At 36.7% G+C, this 18,254-nt stretch overlaps 1 protein-coding gene and 1 non-coding gene across 2 annotated transcripts in view; both read left to right on the top strand.

The window, feature by feature from the left end:
* The first annotated feature begins 2,492 nt into the window (after window positions 1-2,492).
* spag17 (sperm associated antigen 17) overlaps window positions 2,493-18,254 on the top strand; it is a 36,704-nt gene continuing 20,942 nt past the window's right edge. Inside the window, exons 1-24 of the mRNA XM_030161906.1 lie at window positions 2,493-2,600; window positions 3,312-3,452; window positions 4,663-4,722; window positions 4,843-4,971; window positions 5,486-5,621; window positions 6,137-6,358; window positions 7,454-7,629; window positions 8,806-8,952; window positions 9,096-9,162; window positions 9,271-9,389; window positions 9,507-9,707; window positions 12,194-12,298; window positions 12,447-12,597; window positions 12,759-12,947; window positions 13,433-13,470; window positions 13,553-13,669; window positions 14,892-15,046; window positions 16,268-16,377; window positions 16,461-16,531; window positions 16,675-16,941; window positions 17,071-17,185; window positions 17,521-17,661; window positions 17,822-17,929; window positions 18,098-18,225. Of these exons, the coding sequence (XP_030017766.1) occupies window positions 2,493-2,600; window positions 3,312-3,452; window positions 4,663-4,722; window positions 4,843-4,971; window positions 5,486-5,621; window positions 6,137-6,358; window positions 7,454-7,629; window positions 8,806-8,952; window positions 9,096-9,162; window positions 9,271-9,389; window positions 9,507-9,707; window positions 12,194-12,298; window positions 12,447-12,597; window positions 12,759-12,947; window positions 13,433-13,470; window positions 13,553-13,669; window positions 14,892-15,046; window positions 16,268-16,377; window positions 16,461-16,531; window positions 16,675-16,941; window positions 17,071-17,185; window positions 17,521-17,661; window positions 17,822-17,929; window positions 18,098-18,225 (3,201 nt within the window). The remainder of the gene's footprint in view (window positions 2,601-3,311; window positions 3,453-4,662; window positions 4,723-4,842; window positions 4,972-5,485; window positions 5,622-6,136; window positions 6,359-7,453; window positions 7,630-8,805; window positions 8,953-9,095; window positions 9,163-9,270; window positions 9,390-9,506; window positions 9,708-12,193; window positions 12,299-12,446; window positions 12,598-12,758; window positions 12,948-13,432; window positions 13,471-13,552; window positions 13,670-14,891; window positions 15,047-16,267; window positions 16,378-16,460; window positions 16,532-16,674; window positions 16,942-17,070; window positions 17,186-17,520; window positions 17,662-17,821; window positions 17,930-18,097; window positions 18,226-18,254) is intronic.
* Window positions 9,825-9,895, top strand: trnag-gcc (transfer RNA glycine (anticodon GCC)). The gene has a single exon. It is a non-coding gene; the product is annotated as a tRNA-Gly (tRNA).

The raw sequence follows: 18,254 nt of genomic DNA, 5'->3' as shown, positions 1-18,254 counted from the left end.
TTGGCTCATCCGGTGGAACAATGGATTGATCACTATTTACACAGATTCCAAATTTCCATCGTTGAGTCGCTGTACTTTTCACTTGTCCCAGCTCTGAAAGCAAATCCATCTGTTTATCATGTTATTCTTGTGGCTCAAGTGCTTAGTCGGTGCCTGAACCAACTCATTTCTCCTCATAATGTATTTTAAAGTTAATTTTGCATATGTGTGTGTGTTGGAAATTCTTGTGGAATATTCAGATACCAGATGGTTTTTGCTTGGATTCACCTCAACATAGAACAGAATAGAATAGAATAGAATAGAATAGTCAAACAGAACACTCACTAGCTGGTGCACATGAGTTCTACAGTGTGAATAACTAAGCCCTCATAACACACAGTGATAATAATAGATCATTTTAACTGTAAGATAACAATGTCCAACACTAATAACTAAAAAAAAAAATCCTATGGAACATGCTTTTAATTCCTGCATACTGGGAATTTTGTTGAACTGATGTAATAGAAATTAAACTGTGCATTGAACTGAGACAGTAAAATGGAAACAAAAGAGGATATATTTCATTTGAGTCAGACTTTTGAGGCAGTGTTTGTGTGTTTGATGGAAATCTTTGAGCTATTTAGGGGCCAGGACCAGATGGTTTTAACTTAGATTCATTTCTACATGATTAAAAACTCAATAACAACTGCCTAACAACACACAATTATTTCCATACTTCATCTGTACTACATAAATACAATGTGCATTAATATTAATAGTTGTCCTTGGCATAATTTGGGCTCTAAATCCTGCTTCCACAGCCTAATGATTCTACTGCCATCTAGTGGAGAATATGTTTCACACAAAAATAGAAGTCCTGCAGGCAGACTCCTCTCTAAATAGGATCAAAGACAGGGTCCTCTAACAAAATGTGTGTCTTTTCAAAAAATATGAGTTTGTCTCATTGGTACTGTGCAAAAGTCAAACCAGTCTTAGGTTTGTTGTTTTAGCTAGTTTATTCAGTTTAAATAAGTAAATGAATGAAAGAATTTATCATGTAATTTCCTTAATGAAAAATGCAAAAGGATACTATTATAATAAATGGTGGTAAACCACTTAGGAATGGTGTAGAGCAGTGGTTCCCAACCTTTTCTGGCTCATGACCCCATTTTAACATCACAAATTTCTGGTGACCCCAAACATTCAAAACTGAGACTTTTTTTTTTTTTTTTTTTGATAAAATTAATTTGTTTTTGATCATGTAATAGTTTGCTATACTATGCTGCAAATAGCCCTGCAATGAACTGGCGACTTGTCCAGGGTGTACCCCGCCTTCGCCCCTATGTAGCTGGGATAGGCTCCAAGTGACCCCCGTGACCCTAGTGAGGATAAAGCGGGTTCAGATAATGAATGAATGAATGTTGCAAATAAACACTAATTTTAGACGACATTTAGTCTATATAATGTATACTATAATGGACAGAGGCAGTAAAGCCAGGTGTAGATTACTGCACAAAGGGAGAATTGGATTTTCCTTGGTCAGGATATGTACAGTCAGTCCAGCTGTGATTTACAAGGAGGACAATTAATACTGAACAAACAAGAACTCAAACTATGATTTATGAAAGAGCTGCAGCATCTGAAACCGACCACTATGAACACTTGACACATAAACAGAACCACAGTGATTTCAGTTTCACACTCACAGTTTGTCATGTCTTTTATGGATTGGGATTGTTTCTGTCAACGCATACTATATTTTTTTATTAGTAAGTTTATTATTATTATTATTATTATTATTATTATTATTATTATTATTATTATTATTTATTTATTTATTTATTTAAAAAAAAAATTTTTATCAATTACTAGACATTTCAGACGACCCCATGTGGGGTCCTGACCCCAAGGTTGAAAAACACTGGTTTAGAGGGAAAAACAATCACTGCTTGGTCTTTAACATTTAACATTGTGCACGTATTTTCTGCACTATATGTTGTATCTTAACAAGACATCTATGTGAATCCATTACAACATGCAAAGAACCAAACTAAATGTATAAGGTATTAATGTAAGCAGTGTATCAGGTGAAAAGGATAGGCAAAAAAATAAGCTTTTGTTTCTTGCCTATTCCTATTTTATTTTTTATGTTTATTAATATAATTATTGTACTAAGTACTAAAATTAATGTACAAACCAAAAATGAATTCATTTATTCATTCATTCAGAGATAGTCTAAAATTTCTGCAGAGCACTGCATGTTTTTCCACACACATTTATTATATATATATTTTCGTCCAGCACATCCAACCTAATACTTAGTGAACTCATGGAGCTCATGCCTCCCTCAGGCTCCACTGCTGTTGCCAAGGGCAACGCAAGCACTAACCCAAACTTCAAGGAAAAGTGACCATAAACTCTCAGCAGGACGCTCACTTATTTGTCATTTGTTCCGATATCTCTGCGGCTGTTGCAGTTATTTCTGTTTTTTTTTTTTTTTTAAATGCTGACAAATGCCACCAAAGGCAGCAAAAAAGTCCTCGGCCAGAAAATCCGACACTGGAGCCTCAGCAGTCAACAAGAACTGGGAGGCTGGGCTCATCAAAGCCCCATTTGAAGAGGTTTGATCTTAATGACTACCTTTTATTTGTTAGTGACAGCATAATTTGTCCGTTAGAATAGTTTTTTCATTTGACAAAGTGAAACGTAACCCTATTATTTTACCTCACCTGAGCTGGCATTAATTGTTTTAAGCTAACTTTTACACCTAGCTAACATTAATTGTAGCTAAGCTAGCAAACTTTTACACCTAGCTAGCAGCACAGCGGGTATATGCATGATTTATAGCTGTAGACCATTGTTACACCCAGACTATAAAAGAAATACAAGGTTTAAAATTCTGTCTTTTATCTGTCTTTAAGTTTTACTCAGGGTTAGGTCACTGTCATATTTACTAAAAGAGCAACAAGTGGCGTTTGCGCTTTAATTTTGAAGGCTAATCCTTAAAACCGGAAAGCATCATATTCTTCTTCTTTTGCGTTTAATAAAACCGGAAGTCACACTTTATTAGCGTTAAAGTAACTATTATCGCGTCGATTAAAACTCTTATTTTCACGTATGAGTCACTTGCTGTTTTTCATCCTGGTGCAGATGGAGGCTTTTGTGTTTGATTCACTGCTTTTTAATATCATGTTCTCAGTCCTTGTTGTTTATGTAGCAGTAAATCCACCTGTCAGTTTACTGTAGGCTGCAGGGTCACAGTGACACCGAATCAGTATAACATGGATCTGATTTCTTGAATGTACAGCATTAGTATACTCTTTCTATTCTAGGATTCATGGAAGGCCTGTGTGTCTCTGGTGGTTGGGCGAAATCCAGAGGATGAGAATCTGATCCAGGCTCTGGCTCTGGCAGTTCAGAAACCTGTACGCAAACTTTTCACAGTGTTGACCTGGGGTGGCACCCTGGCAAAGGTAAATTTAGTTTACTTCAAGTGGTTTAATAATAAATATGTCATTCATCAATGTTGTGCTATAATTATTGTTAGATCCACTTAATTCACACCTTGTACATAGTGTAGTGTTATATAACCCCCCTAGGCCCTTTTCAGACCTGGCATTGACATCCGCACTGGCAAATCACATCACATGTTGACAGCTGGATGCATGGTTCAAACATACTGAAGACACCTTTCAGGATGCGTGTCTATCCAATCACTCAGCCTATGTAGATGGTCTGGGACGCGAGTATTCATTTTCCGACTAATCTGAACTACAGTGACAGAAAAAATTATTAGACCACCCTTGTTTTCTTCAATTTCTCGTTCATTTTAATGCCTGGCACAACTAAAGGTACATTTATTTGGACAAATATAATGATAACAACAAAAATAGCTCATAAGTTTAATTTAGGAACTGATATCTAGACATTTCCATGGTTTTCTTGATAATAACCAAAATCACTTCAGTTCTTACATCAATAGCTTTGGCATTGTACTGACAAAAACAGTGCTTTTAGGCATTCCATGTTTTCTTTTATGTCTGTTTTAGTCACATGACACACAGGAGTTAGTACTTGATTGCATAACCCTTGTTTTTGATGACTTTTGATGGTCTAATAATTTTTTCCATGACTGTATGCATCTAGGGAAACTTTGAAGGAATGCCTGCTCAGTTTCATGTTGTAGCATGACGATGGCAGCACATTAAAGTGTTCCAGTGTTCTAAGATGTTTAAAATTTTCAGAAAGCTCACAAAAATGTATTGTGAGTACTTAATATGTGTGGTGGTGTGTGAGCCGACCCTAAACAAGTAGAAGTTCATAAACATGCTTCATAAACGGTCCAAGTCAATATTTTAAAATGTAGTGACTGATTCATGGTTTCAGCTCATACAGTTAGATAAGGTAGAAAACACTGCACCTTAAAAGCTGGCAGTGCATTTTAATGCTAGGTGTGAACAAACAACACACTCACAGCTGGACATGTGTGTTAATCCAAGGCCTGAAATGTTTTCTATGGTCAGTCTGCCTCTGTGCTCTTACTGAAGGATAATTTAATGAATAGTCTGTTCTGATTGTTTTGGGTTTTTTTTTTTTGCTTTTTGCTCTTCTAGTTTGTTTTGTTAACATTTCTGTCACTTTGCTGTAGCAGCTTTTATATTTGCCATTCATTCTCTATTACAGATCCATGAACTGGGAAATCCCAAAGCTAAAAAAACAGATGACACCCCTGTGTTCTTTGAGGTAGGCTTCAGTGGGGAATATTAAATGTTCCCTGTATGCTCGAGAAAAGTCAGATTATATCTTTTCTTCCCGGTGTCTTTGTGTGTACACATGTTTGTGTTTGACTCTTTGTGTATGCAGGTTACAGAGCCGGCTAAGATGCTTCTGGATGCTGGGGAACAGATTCCCTGTGACTTAATGGCTAAAATAGTGAAGTTTCTGCTTCTACAAATCAAAACCAATGATCAGCAGAGGAGGGAAGCAGAGAAGGTGAGTGCTTCTTCTCATATGTGTTTCTAATTATTAATGATTATTTATTAAATTATTACCTTTTCTTTGTTATTATTATTTTTTTTTTTTTTCATTTTATTTTGAACATGCAAAGAAAATAAAACAAAACAAAGCAAATTAAGACATAAACAAAGCAACATTTAAATGGACAGAATCTATCCTCAAGCACATACAAGTCTGAATCCTGCATGGTCAAAAAGGAGTAGGAAGAAGTATAAACTTATTTAATCCTACCCCTCAGTGCTTTTACCCCTTCATCATTAACTTTATACAGCAATCAGCCTATACTATTTCCTTAATTTTAGCATCGTACCACAACAATCCACAATGCAGTAACTGAATTATCCACAACAGTATGTTCATGTCAGTATAGTCATACAAACAGACTCAACAAATCAAACATTTTCTTCAATGATCACAGCAGATTTATCAGTACAACATTTTGTTGCAAACATAGAAAACATTGGATGAGATATTTCTTTTTACGTTTAAGGCTGAGGTGGAGAAGAAAAAGGTTGCTCCTCAATCTGCAGGCAAAGACAAAGCAGGGACAAAAGGACCTATGGAACAAGAGAAAAAGACCAAACTCCGACGCCGGGATGAAAACACTGAACCACCTAAATTCATAGGTAAAACTCAAGGTCAAACCAGCTTTACATTTGAGTTATTAGATATACCAATGTAAAAACAAATCCCTTTTTTTGTTCTGTCCTCCTGTTTTCTTCAATTGCATTTCACCCACTTTTTCTTGCACTTGATAATGTTTTGCTTATTGTACTTTAGCAGTGATGCTTGATTTGATCCTCTCATTTTTTTATTTAAGTCGCTTTGGATAAAACCGTCTGCTGAAAATGTAATGTAATGTAAAAACCAGAGTGCTATATAAAGTAGGAGTGTCATGGTTAAAGGAAATTGAATAATTTATGCATGATTAGATTTCTGCTCTCCAGAAGGTCATACAGTTATGAAATAGGTGAATGCATATTGCTTGTAGTCTGTAGCTGCACATCCACATCCATCCTCTACTGACTGAAACTGACAGAAGTGCATATGATATATAATGAAAAAAAATGTACACAACAAATCCAGCACATGTTCAAAAATGGGAGCTGTAATGCAATCATGTGCTCTTCTCTCGGTGAAGATGATGAACCAGACGATGGTCCCCAGCACTATGTCCTGTTGCTGGGCTTTTACCAGCCACACTTGGTTGGAGCACTTGATTCCATGGGCGTGCATGTAGCCAATGTCATCCAGTTGCTGTCACAGGAAACAGAAACTATTGAGGGGCAACAGGAAAATCACAACAGTAACAAGGAAAATGACAGACCATCTTCTGTTCTGGCTCCATCTAAAGAACATTCAGGTACATTTAAATACAAGGCATTAGATTTACATAGCAAGTGATTATTGTTTGTCTGATTAAAATGTGCATGCAAATATGGAATATATTTATTCAATAATTCATATAACCGTTAAATGGAAATATACAGCTCTGGAAAAAAAAAAATAGACCACTGCAAAATGATCACTTTCTCTGATTTTACCATTTATAGGTATGTGTTTGAATAAAATGAACATTTTTGTTTCATTCTCTAAACTACTGACATTTCTCCCAAATTCCAAAGAAAAATATTGTTATTTAGAGCATGTATTTGCAGAACACGACACACAGTCACAATAACAAAAAGATGCAGTGTTTTCAGACCTCAAATAATGCAAAGAAAACCAGTTCATATTCATTTCTAAACAACACAGTACTACTGTTGTAACTGTGGAAAAGTTCAGACATCAGTATTTGGTGGAATAACCCTGATTATCAGTGACAGCTTTCACGTGTCTTGGCTCTCCACCATAGCTGTTGGATCACTTTATGCAGCTCCTGGAACAGAAATTCAAGAAGCTCAGCAATGTCCCATGGCTTGTGACCATCCATCTTCCTCCAGAAGTTTTCAAAGTGGGTTCAGGTCTGCAGATTGGGCTGGCCATGACAGGGTCTTCATCTGGTGGTCCGTCATCCACACCTTTATTGACCTAGCTGAGGCCAGGAGCATTGTCCTGATAGAAAAACCAGTCCTCAGAGTTTGGGAACATTGTCAGAGCTGAAGTTGAGTGGTTTTCAATAGTTATTTTTGGATTCTAATTACTTTTGCAGTACTAACAGCACTGTTTTTGACTATTGTAAGAAGGTAGTGATGGCCACAGTAGTGGTTTTTATACTTCTCCTTCTTAAATAAGTCATGGATCAGGTGTTTATTCAGTAGAATAAGGTGTGTTTATGTTGGAATTCAACAGACACAGGAATGAAATAGCTGTCATACATGCACATATGCTGATTTCACAGGAAATTGCAGTGGTCTCTTAATTTTTTCCAGAGCTGTAGTACTTGGTGTCTTTGTCTTTAAATCAAATGTTGATCTACATTAAACCATCATTCCTATTTGTATCCAACAACTTTAAGATGGTTGCACTAAGGAACTGGATACCCAAACCATGAGGTTGAATCAGTTTTGGTCAGGACTGAGACCACTTTTGGACAGTGGACCACCGGACTCAAAGCTCCATGATGTGGCTCAACTCAGCTACACTGTTACCGATCATCGTCCTCCCTTTGACAAACAAGATCCAGAGGCTGCGGTGAGTTTGGCTATGAAAATACAAGATCTCTGCAACTTAAAAAAATATAAGGATCAGTATCAATTTTTTTTTTTTTTTTTTTTTTTTTTTTACCTTTTATTTAGATATTTTCATTTTTCCACAAAACAGAAAATTCTCTGACATAGGACCCTATGGTGAAGGCACAAGTAAATGGAATACCATAGAAATACTGTAAAGGGAAATTATATGGAAAATAAATATTTGTTTTTACCAAAGAAAATTACAGCAGTACAACATCAGTCACAGAGAAACATAACAATCTTAATATAACTCCCAGTCCTTCATCAGTCACCCAAATACCGAATAATGCAGTTCCATCCAGTATTTCGATTTTTAAGGTAACATTCTGTTCACTTAAGTCTAGCATGGTTTTATACAAAATTTGTGATGGTCACAGGCCTCTCCTATGTAATAAAGAAACATGTTTCCTGATTGTAGATAGTGCTACATTTGTCACACATAGAAAGGACAAAACATCTTACATTTCATAATTTGAATGAACAGATTTCATTCATAAAGTCAAATCTTAAGGGCCACTTCATGCTTATGTTTGACAAATGCCTACGTCACAAAAAGAAAACACAGTAGTGGGATATAACTGCACCATATAGACAAAAGTATTGGGACACATTGAGTTCCAGTGTTTCGTTGCTAACAGGGGGCTTGGATGGACAGTGCCATATTTATAACTTTAAATATATTTAATTTTGTTTATGATCATTTTTAAACATTTTCTATCTCTAGATTTCTGAGACACTTGAAATGTTCTGACTAAATAATCATTTCTCCCTCTCACTCTCGAAGAAAATCATCCTAAAATTTCTGGTAAATGTTGATTTGACATTTATTGTGTTAAATACTGACAACTGATATGAATATTTTTATTGTGGTGATATTTCAAATCACCAGGAATTGGAAGTCCTCCATCAAACTATTATAATATGTAATATGTCCCATATTTTTGTCCATGAAGCTAAAACAAACTCCAAATACAGCCTTTATTCTGATCTATTCGTAGTGTCTGTGTTCTTTCTTTGTAGCCTTTCTCTGCCTGTTGTCATTTTTTATGATTTGCTACATTTACTCAGAGATTCTGACACAAACCATATCAGATGCAAGCAACACAAAATTGACTGGTTGTGTTTATTGGTGCAGTTGGCACTAGGATGCAGAATATTTGAGGGCGTGGCTCATCTCGTCTATGACTGTCTGGACTGGCGTAGGCAGCATCAGCACTACCTCGACAACATCAAACTCATCAATGTACCAAAAGTGATTGTGCCGGACATACAGCCTGCAGAGGTACATGTTTGTGGGGCATAATAATAACTTGACCATGGTGTGTCAGTGGTTGTATATGTGTTGGATATTGCACAATTTAAGTTATACTATCAAACTATCGAACATTATTTCTTAGAATTTTTTTTTTTTTTAATTTGGTGCAGGTTGTGCTGACCCCTCCTCCCATGAGTCCACGCTCCAAAAAGAGGACACCACGCGGGGAAAGCCAAGGTATAATCTGGTCATGCACAGTAGCTTTTCAGAAAAAACCCCAGAGGCTACACTCATGGATGTCATGCTGTCTTGGTAGTGCTGTTACTTTGTCTCTTCTTTTATCAGAGGCCCAGTTGCCTCCCCTTTCTACAGACGTGGACATGCGTTACTATAACAACCTACTGGACCTCGTTTCTCCTGAATCTTGCTCTGTGCCCCTGATCCTGCACAGTATGCTGGAGCAGGTCTGTATGTGTATGTTAAAAATCAGTCCTTCAAGGGGGAAAATACAAAGCTGGTAAACGTTTTTATTACTGATATAATTACAACTAAGTTGCACTGATCATTTGTCCTTTCTGTAGGTGGTTCTTTCCACTGACCAGTCCATTCAAAATACTTCCAATGTGCCAGAGGAGGCAGCAGCTTCAACTGGTCTGTACTTAGACCAACAACTGGCCTGCTACATTCTCCAAAGATTTCTGCCTTTGGTGCACACAGAAGAGGAGAGAAGCTACTTGTTAAATAGTTTGCTGAACATTGTGCATAATGTAGATGACAAGAAGGTATGTTTTTTTTTTTTTAAACATCTCTTCACATAATAGAAAGAACCTCAAATTCCTCATTATTTTGTACCACCATCCGCAATAATTGAGGTATTCTACTTTTTGTGGGGTATGCAAGCATTGGTGGTTCAGTGGTAGAATTCTCGCCTGCCACGCGGGAGGCCCGGGTTCGATTCCCGGCCAATGCAGCAGCTTTTTGCAGCCGCTGCACTGAGTAACGCCCTCGCCTGTCATTGAGCAGGGCTGCATGCAAATCCATTCAGTGGTAGAGCCAATGAGCAGCAGCTCTGATGTCACAGTGGGAGGGCTGTCCTGCAGCTCACATAGCAGAGTGGGCTTGTCTGGTGAGGGAGGGTGAAGACTGGAGAACACATGCTTTCTTGAACCAGGAAAGTAGTGACAAAAATGTGATTTAACTTTTTTCATTTGCCCTATTTGATATGTATGTATGAATATATCTTCTATTTTTGGGTGACTTTTACTGTTTACTTTAATCCACAATTCATGTATTATACAATTAATTTTCCAATATAAAAGGATTAAGGAGCATATGCATATAAACATGCTGCAGAGCAGCAGCAGTGGTTACAGTTCAGCAGATGGCGCTATAATCACAGTCTTTGTATAATTGTCTGCTTATGGAAGATTCAGTTTTATACAAAAATGTGGGGTCTTCTTGAACAGCAAACACCCCCAAAACAGCATAATTTGGTAATGCTTTAAATTAAAAAGTTGTAAACACAGTCTCTGTAGGATATGGAAAAAAGGGAACCATTACCAGTGATAATCATACATATTTAGTTTGTTTCACAAATTGTGGCGTGTGAAAAGTCTGGCAGTCTTAAGAGTTACCAAGACTCAGATTATTTTTGCAAGTTTAGATCTGTATCCTTATGATTGTCAATAGTTCTCATTAGAGGCAACTGCTTCCACTTCCACAGATTTTAAAAACTCTCAAACTCAAACCTTGTGAAAACACTCAGTAACCATGGGGTCCTCTAAGCAGCTGTGTAAGACTCTCAACATGAATGTCGTTGATGTTCACAGTGCATGAAAAGGCTACAAGAAGATAGTGAAGTGTTTTCAGCTTTCAGTTTTGCACAATTTCAAATCAAATCCCTTACGTGACTGCAAAAAATGACTTGGCAAAGTTAGGAAGGGACGTGCACCATCCACTGTGCAGCAGTACTTGCACAAAGACAACCCTCATTAAGAGAGAACCTGCATCTTCATCATAAAATCTAACATTAAGAGAATGCAGTGGAACATCTGCAGAAGCTTGACATGATTTGGAAACAAGTTCTGTGAACCGATGAAGTTAAAATAGAACTCTTTGGCCATAATCAGCAAAAGTGCAGTATGTCTGTAGGAAAAAAAAGAAGCAGTATTTTATACAAAGGACACCTTTCCAACTGTTAAGTATGGGGGTGGATCTATCATGTTTCAGGGTTGTGTTCAGGGTTCCCACGGGGTCTTAAAAAGTCTTAAAATTCTTGAATTTACAAATATACTTAATAAAAATACCTTAAAAAAGTCTTTAAAAAGTATTAAATTTGATATGGTAGGTCTTAGATTATGTTGCCATAAACTTGTTCACTCTATTTTGTTTAGATGTGTCTGGGAAATGTCCAAACTGTCAAAGAAAGTAACATTATTCTACTCACTTCCACCCTTTCCAACCTGACAATTTATATTGAGATTAGGAACCAACTATTGCTAATTTCACAGCCCCTGGTGAGAAATGATCACAGAACATTCAGGCCAACACATGTTCAGCCATTAGCCTTTGTATGGTTGTGAAATAGGCTGTGAAATAGGCATTAAATTCTGTTCTAAGTAGTCTTAACAAGGTTTTAAAACGTCTTAAATTTAATTTGTAGAAACCTGTAGGAATCCTGTATGTTGCAGCCAATGGCACAAGAGGGATTCCACTAAATACCAGCAAAGTCTAGAAGCAGACTTCCCACCGTCCATCAAAAGTTGAAGCATAGACGAGGATGAATTTTACAATAATCCTAAGAATAGTTTGAAATTTCCCTCCAGATATAAAATCACATGCTGCAATTTTATATTTATTTTTCTTCTTTTGTAATTAGTTTTGTTGATTTAATGAAATTTAAAGTAACTATGCGTTAGTGTCGCTGGTGGAGATGGTGTTTGCATATTTTCAATTTAAAAAATTACCAAATGATGCTACTTTTCAAGGAGTGACCACATTTTTGCACACGACTGGACTGTATCTGTGGAGATGAAGCAGCACAAACATCAGATCATTTTGAAAAATGATTCTGAAGTTTTTGTGAATCCTTGTTGTTTACCCTGTACACACTAAATGATCTTTGGTAGTTAAAGCAAGGATACATAGGTAAATGAAATGATGAATTTTGTAAATACTGCACTTCAAGATACATCAAGATAATCAAATCTGTCACAACAGCTGCAGACACTTTTCATTTTTCTGTGTTATTGTCTTTCTCTATATTTAGAGGTTGGTGGAGAAGTTTGGAACAAAAAATGCTCAGAGGAATTTAGGTCACCCTCTGGTTATCAGACACCATGATGAGAGGGCCCTGCGCTTGAGGGACGTCACTGTAAGTTGATTTTCTGGAGTATTTTTCCTAATTGTGAAAAGACAAACTTTACAATTAATGTAATAATTTTATTGTTTAGTCAGTATTTTTATCTTTGGACCAGAAATAAGTTTTTTCAATTGTCTATGTGTTTGTGTTTCTCTTTTAGGTGGTCCAGGGATTTGATCCAGCAGAAGTGGAGCTGACAATGATGAAGAGGACTCCAGTGTGGGAGTTGATCCATTCTGTAGCTCAACAAAGAAACAGCTCCTCCTGCTGGATGACAATCAAACAACAGCTACAACATTACTGTGCAGATGGTCAGAAAAAGTTTACTATTGCACATTTTCACCTCTATATGTTGGCAGTTTCACTCTATTTATTTAAATAAAGTAAAGTAATGATCAATATCTCCTAAAGTAAGAAATTGCTTATTTGCAGTTGTTGTTTCACCAGCTGTTAATCTAATCGTGTCCAACAGATGTAGTGTCGTGGCCAGAGGTGGAGCGTTTGTTTCATCACAGTGTGTTTGAGAGTATGCCGCTGACCACGCTACACCAAAAGGGAGTGCTGCTGAATGCTACTGGGTCACTGCAAACACCTCCCATAATTCCCTGGGACAACCCACTATCTTATGCTAAACAGCAGTTTAGTATCCTGAGCAGAAAAGGTCTGTTATTTAATTTAATTCAGTGGTTACATCACTTAACTCACATTTGAAGAAGTTGTATCTAGTGGACGTACATCGGTACTGCTGTGACATACAGTCACGGAAAAAATTATTAGACCACCATTGTTTTCTTCAATTTCTTGTTCATTTTAATACCTGGTACAACTAAACATACATTTGTTTGGACAAATATAATGATAACAACAAAACTAGCTCATATGAGTTTAACTTCAGAGCTGATATCTATCCATTTTCCATGTTTTCTTGATAATAACCAAAATAATTTCAGTTGTTCCAGCAATAGCTATGGTACTGTACTGCCAAAAACAGTGCTTTTAGGCATTCCATGTTTTCTTTTCTGTCCGTTTTTGTCACATGATACACACAGGAGTTAGTACTTGATTGCATAACCATTGTTTTTGATGACTTTTGATTTTCTAATAATATTTTCCATGACTGTACCTAACGTCTCCTTCTAAATTTAGGTCCCACATTTTTCACTGAAGACTCTACTAACACTGAGGTATTGCTAATATATAAAATTATTCTCCTACCTATATACAATTTGTATAGTAAAAGAATATAATATTTAGATTCTTTTTTAGCAGACCAGTGGGCCCATGTGTAATGAACTGGACTTATCTGACATTCAGAGATGCAGGCTGAGAACCCTGTTTGACTGGCACTATACTGAACACCACAATTCCACCACCCTTCCACAGGTGAAATACTTACACTGGCTCCAGATCCTTCTTTTGTGCAAATAAAGTATTTGTATTTTAGTATTATGGATTCTTAAAAACAGGTAATGCAAAAGTTAACGTGAAGGTCATTTATACAATAATTTTCTACACATTTGTTCACAAACTGGTGATCCGTGGCCCATATTAGCTCCTGAAAGACTAGACCTCTCGTGGAGGTGGCTTTTGTACCACATCATGACTACAGTGGAGTTCGAAATCTTTAGTAGTAACACAAAGTGACCCTTTGCGTAAATGTGATTCATTTGGCAATTAAATTTTTGAAACTCATAAAGTGATTAAAATGATTCTTTAATCTACCTCAGAAAAATTAAGAATAATTTAAAAACTGAAGCAGCAAATGTCACAAAAGCAAAATTTGTGTAACTGCTTAAACTTTTGGCCACATCTATACAATAACGTATTTATATCACAAGTTGTGTAATTATTTCAACTCACCTAAATTACCACTGTCTGATCTTTTTCTTTCGTGTTGAAACCTTAATGTGAGAAATACTGTGGGTGGATATGTACAAGCCAAATGAAGCTGACCAAAAATGAAATATGTTGTGGCTATACTGTCAACACTGAAATACAAGTCAGAGTAAATTACAATATCACTGCTTTTTTTTTTTTTTTAAATTGCATTCTCCATACTGTGGCAACTTCTTCTTATTTGAAGTTGGATAAAATAATAAGAAGAATTTTAGTCATGAAGCCTTACTTTGTATTTTATTATTTATTTTATTAATTTATTTCTTTTTAACATTGTTTTTAATTTCTTTTCACATCTTCATGAACATAAAATACAACAAACAGTACAGCAAGGCCAGTTGAAGGTTACAGTATTCAGCAAAAGATATCCATAAATAATACATTAAAAGGAAAATAAGGGCATCACATTACCATTTCAGCGCTGATGTCTTTGTTTTTAAATCCAATCCATTTGTCTCATTTTCTATCAAACTCATCTTTTTTTTAATCTTAAGGTATAAGTCATTTTTTTCCATCACCCATATTTTCTGTACTATCTTACTTTCTTTTTTTATTCCTGTAATGACTGTCATAATGTTTGCCTAGCTCAAAACAGGTTCAAAGCTCAACTGAGGAAATGAAGCAAACATATCATTTCATTAACCAAACAGGAACAAAAACTTTGCAAATGATATTTTCTAAAATAATCTGTTGTCTTCTGTACATGTAGGTTCTCCAGTTAGCCTCAGAAGAATATCGCTGCATGGACACTTTTAGAGGAAGCAGCAACAACATTCTCTACATTTTTTGTCATAATCCCATGACTGGTCATCGCCAATGCAAAGAGTCCTGGGATGTAGCTTTGCACACTAACATCAAGTTCAGGTCAGAATTTAAGCACTTATATTTCAATGTTTGTTCACATGATACTAACCTGTTATAGGGCACTCACTGAAACACTCTGAAAGTCAAAATTTAAACCTCAGTGTGTTATTAGACATCGCCATCTACCTCCTCATCGGTTGCCATGACAACAGTCTCCCTCCTCTTGGCATATGCATCTGAGCAGCACTTGCTGAAAAGTAAACACGTTCAATAAAACAACTGGTATAAGGCCATAAACTGACAAAAAATCACTCATATTCACTATTTACAGCTTCAAAATTTCTATAAAATCTCTCTGAATCACTGTATACTGTTATAAAAACCAACAAGCTTCTTGACCTCACCAAGGCACCCATATGGACCCATATTTAATGTTTGCAGAAATTACCAAAAATAGTCACTTGGGTCAGTTCCTCTCATTTCACGTAATGAGTAAAACCACACCTCCTCCTATGTTGATGAAATTTGGTGTATGGGTAATTCATAGCCAGAGAAGCTGAAATTTCAAATTTGAATATTATCAGACCAATGGTTTTCGAGATATGGCAATTTCATTTTGTCACTTTTTTGCCAAAAAGGTCGTGGCAGCCTTATTTCAAATTGCTATAATTCAGCAACCACTGGTCTGATTTTAAAAAGCAGGGTATTTCTGTAAAGGGGAGACCATAATGAATCTAAATCTAACATTCATTTGTACATTTGGATATGTTTGAGGTGGATGACCTTTTGATTTATGTTTTGACCTTGAAATTGACACTGTGGGACATGCTCGATTTCTTTGACATCTTATGAAAAATGAAGCCCTATGTGTCAACTACAACATATAAAAAATTTAGAGGGGTTTTCTTTTTATACTTGAGCAAATTGGGATAGAATAAAGGCCTACCTCAAGATTTCTAGTAAATTCTATGTATTAAGAGTGCAGAAGATGTGCATACAGAGCCTACATGTACCTTGTCATATCTCGAAAACCATTGGTCCAATAAAGTTAAAATTTTAAATTTTGGCTTTTCAAATTTCATAAAAATCTGAGGGGGTGAGGTTTAAAAATGCCATTTAATTGGGTGATCTGAGATGGACTGACCCACTTGCCTGATGAAGGGTTAAAAGTATTGAAAAGCCTCGCATTACTGTCAAATCAGCAAAATTACACCATTTAAAATAGCTTCAGTATCTGTGCTACATAGGGTTAGGTAAAATCCCGCTGTTATGTTTTTGCAGGAAGTACCTGGAGCATGTGGCAAATACAATTACTGATTGGACAAAAGAGGAGGAGGCAAAGACAGAGGCCATGCAGCAGGAAAAGCTTAGCCCTGCTGAACCCCCAGAAGGTACTGAGGCTGTTATCATGAAACTCTAGTAATACAATGATACTTGTCACCATTCAGACACAGAGCTTGCTTTGTTTTTGTAGCAGATGACATGGTTGCACATTCAGCAGAGGAGTGTGTATTGGAGGCAGTCATCAGAAAAGACTCCCTGAAAGTCAGTAAAATTAACACAAAAACACAAGAATGGGAATATGTATGGTGTTGTTGTTTGGTTAATCTGGAAAGCTAAAGACATGCGATCACCTTGCAAAAAATCAGAAAATCTTCAACTTATTTTCTATGTATATGACATTACAGGCATGGAAGTTGGAGCAGGAGCGGCTGAAAGAGGAGGAGGTGTCCAAGAAATCCAAGAAAGACAGTACGCAGAAGGGTAGGCAGGCAAAAGAGGAGGCTAGTTTAAAAGACAATAATAAAGGTCAGAACAATCCCCCTTTAAGTGGTAAGAAGAGCAGAACAGCGACCGCGTGCAGCTTAGATAAGACTTCCCCAGAGACAAAAATAACCACAGTGCCCCCTGTGGAAGAAAGCAAGGAATCTCAGCTAACGGAGGAACCCTTAAATGTAAGGTGTCACCCACATAAAATCTATGACTGAGATTATATTTTACATAAGAACAAATTCAGATCCATATCATACTTCCAAATCAACATTTCCATACCAACAATACTGTCTGTGTGTTTGTTTGTGTAGGGATTTTCAGGTTACAACATGGATGGAAAGTTAGTTCATGTATCAGGTCAAGTTCAGTACCTTTACCCCTCAGACGGAGGAACCATCGCCGTGGAGACTGTCAGCTACGTTGAAGGTACAGAAACAACACGGAGGCTGTAAAACCATCTAAAGCCAAGAAACACGCCCTGCAGGCAAACTATATTTTGACATATTTTCATGTGAATAAGCAAATGTTTTCCTTATCACTGCTTTCTATTCATAACTTCATTTAATATTTATCGGCTAATTTAAAAGGTAATTCAATGAAAAATCTAGTTTGTGTATGAGATGTTTTTACAGAATGCATTGTAGAGCTCAGCTTTTCTTCACACTCGACAGCTGTAGGAAGCTCCTGGGGTGATTGTTCCTTTGCAACACATTTCTTTTCTTTTTTTTTTTTTTTTTCTTTTTAAACCATTTTCACACCAGGTTCCAGCCTAATGAAGGTTGCTGTGAAAAAGGATGGGCATCATTTCTACACACACATCAACCACGTTGTTGTGGAGTCGTCAAAAGCTTCCTCTGAGCCTCAAGACAAACAAACCAGTGAAAAAAGTGAAGATGTTAAAGGTAATGGTCATGATTCAGAAGCTGTTAAGAGGCCCCTAACATTCATGGCTACAAGAGTGCCTGTTTTGTAATTTTAGGAACCTTTATACCCTTGTAAAACATTGATGCAAATGAGTAAATAATGCATAATGTCGTAAGCCTGTCTCTGTGTCCACTTCAGTGTCAGAGCTTGTGGGGATGAAAAGGAAGCAGGGCTCCCTCTCATCTGTGCTAGACAATGGAGTCCACCTGTCATACAGTTTTTACGGTCCTACAGGGGAATACATAGGTATTTAAATATGTAGCGCTTTCCAAAAATAAACAAATATTACACACAAATATTATGAAGTAGTCCACAATCTCAGTGTTCCATTCATTTGCTTGATACAGTAAATAACCAATGAAAGACTCATAGTGTGTGCAGGTTTAGACGTGTATTTGTTTGATGGTTTTCTAGTGAGTCATAAGGAAGCAGAAGGTGGGATCTCAGACGCCTCCACAGTTCTCGCCAAGGAAACACCCCCAGAATCACATCACAACAACACTCAGAGCCCGTCAAGCCTAACCGGACCTCCACAGTCCCAGGTTTCATACCCTCAACAAAATAACTCCAA

This window comes from Sphaeramia orbicularis, chromosome 18 (assembly GCF_902148855.1).
Source record: "Sphaeramia orbicularis chromosome 18, fSphaOr1.1, whole genome shotgun sequence".
NCBI lineage: Eukaryota > Metazoa > Chordata > Actinopteri > Kurtiformes > Apogonidae > Sphaeramia > Sphaeramia orbicularis.
This window is presented reverse-complemented; position numbering and strand designations above follow the sequence as displayed.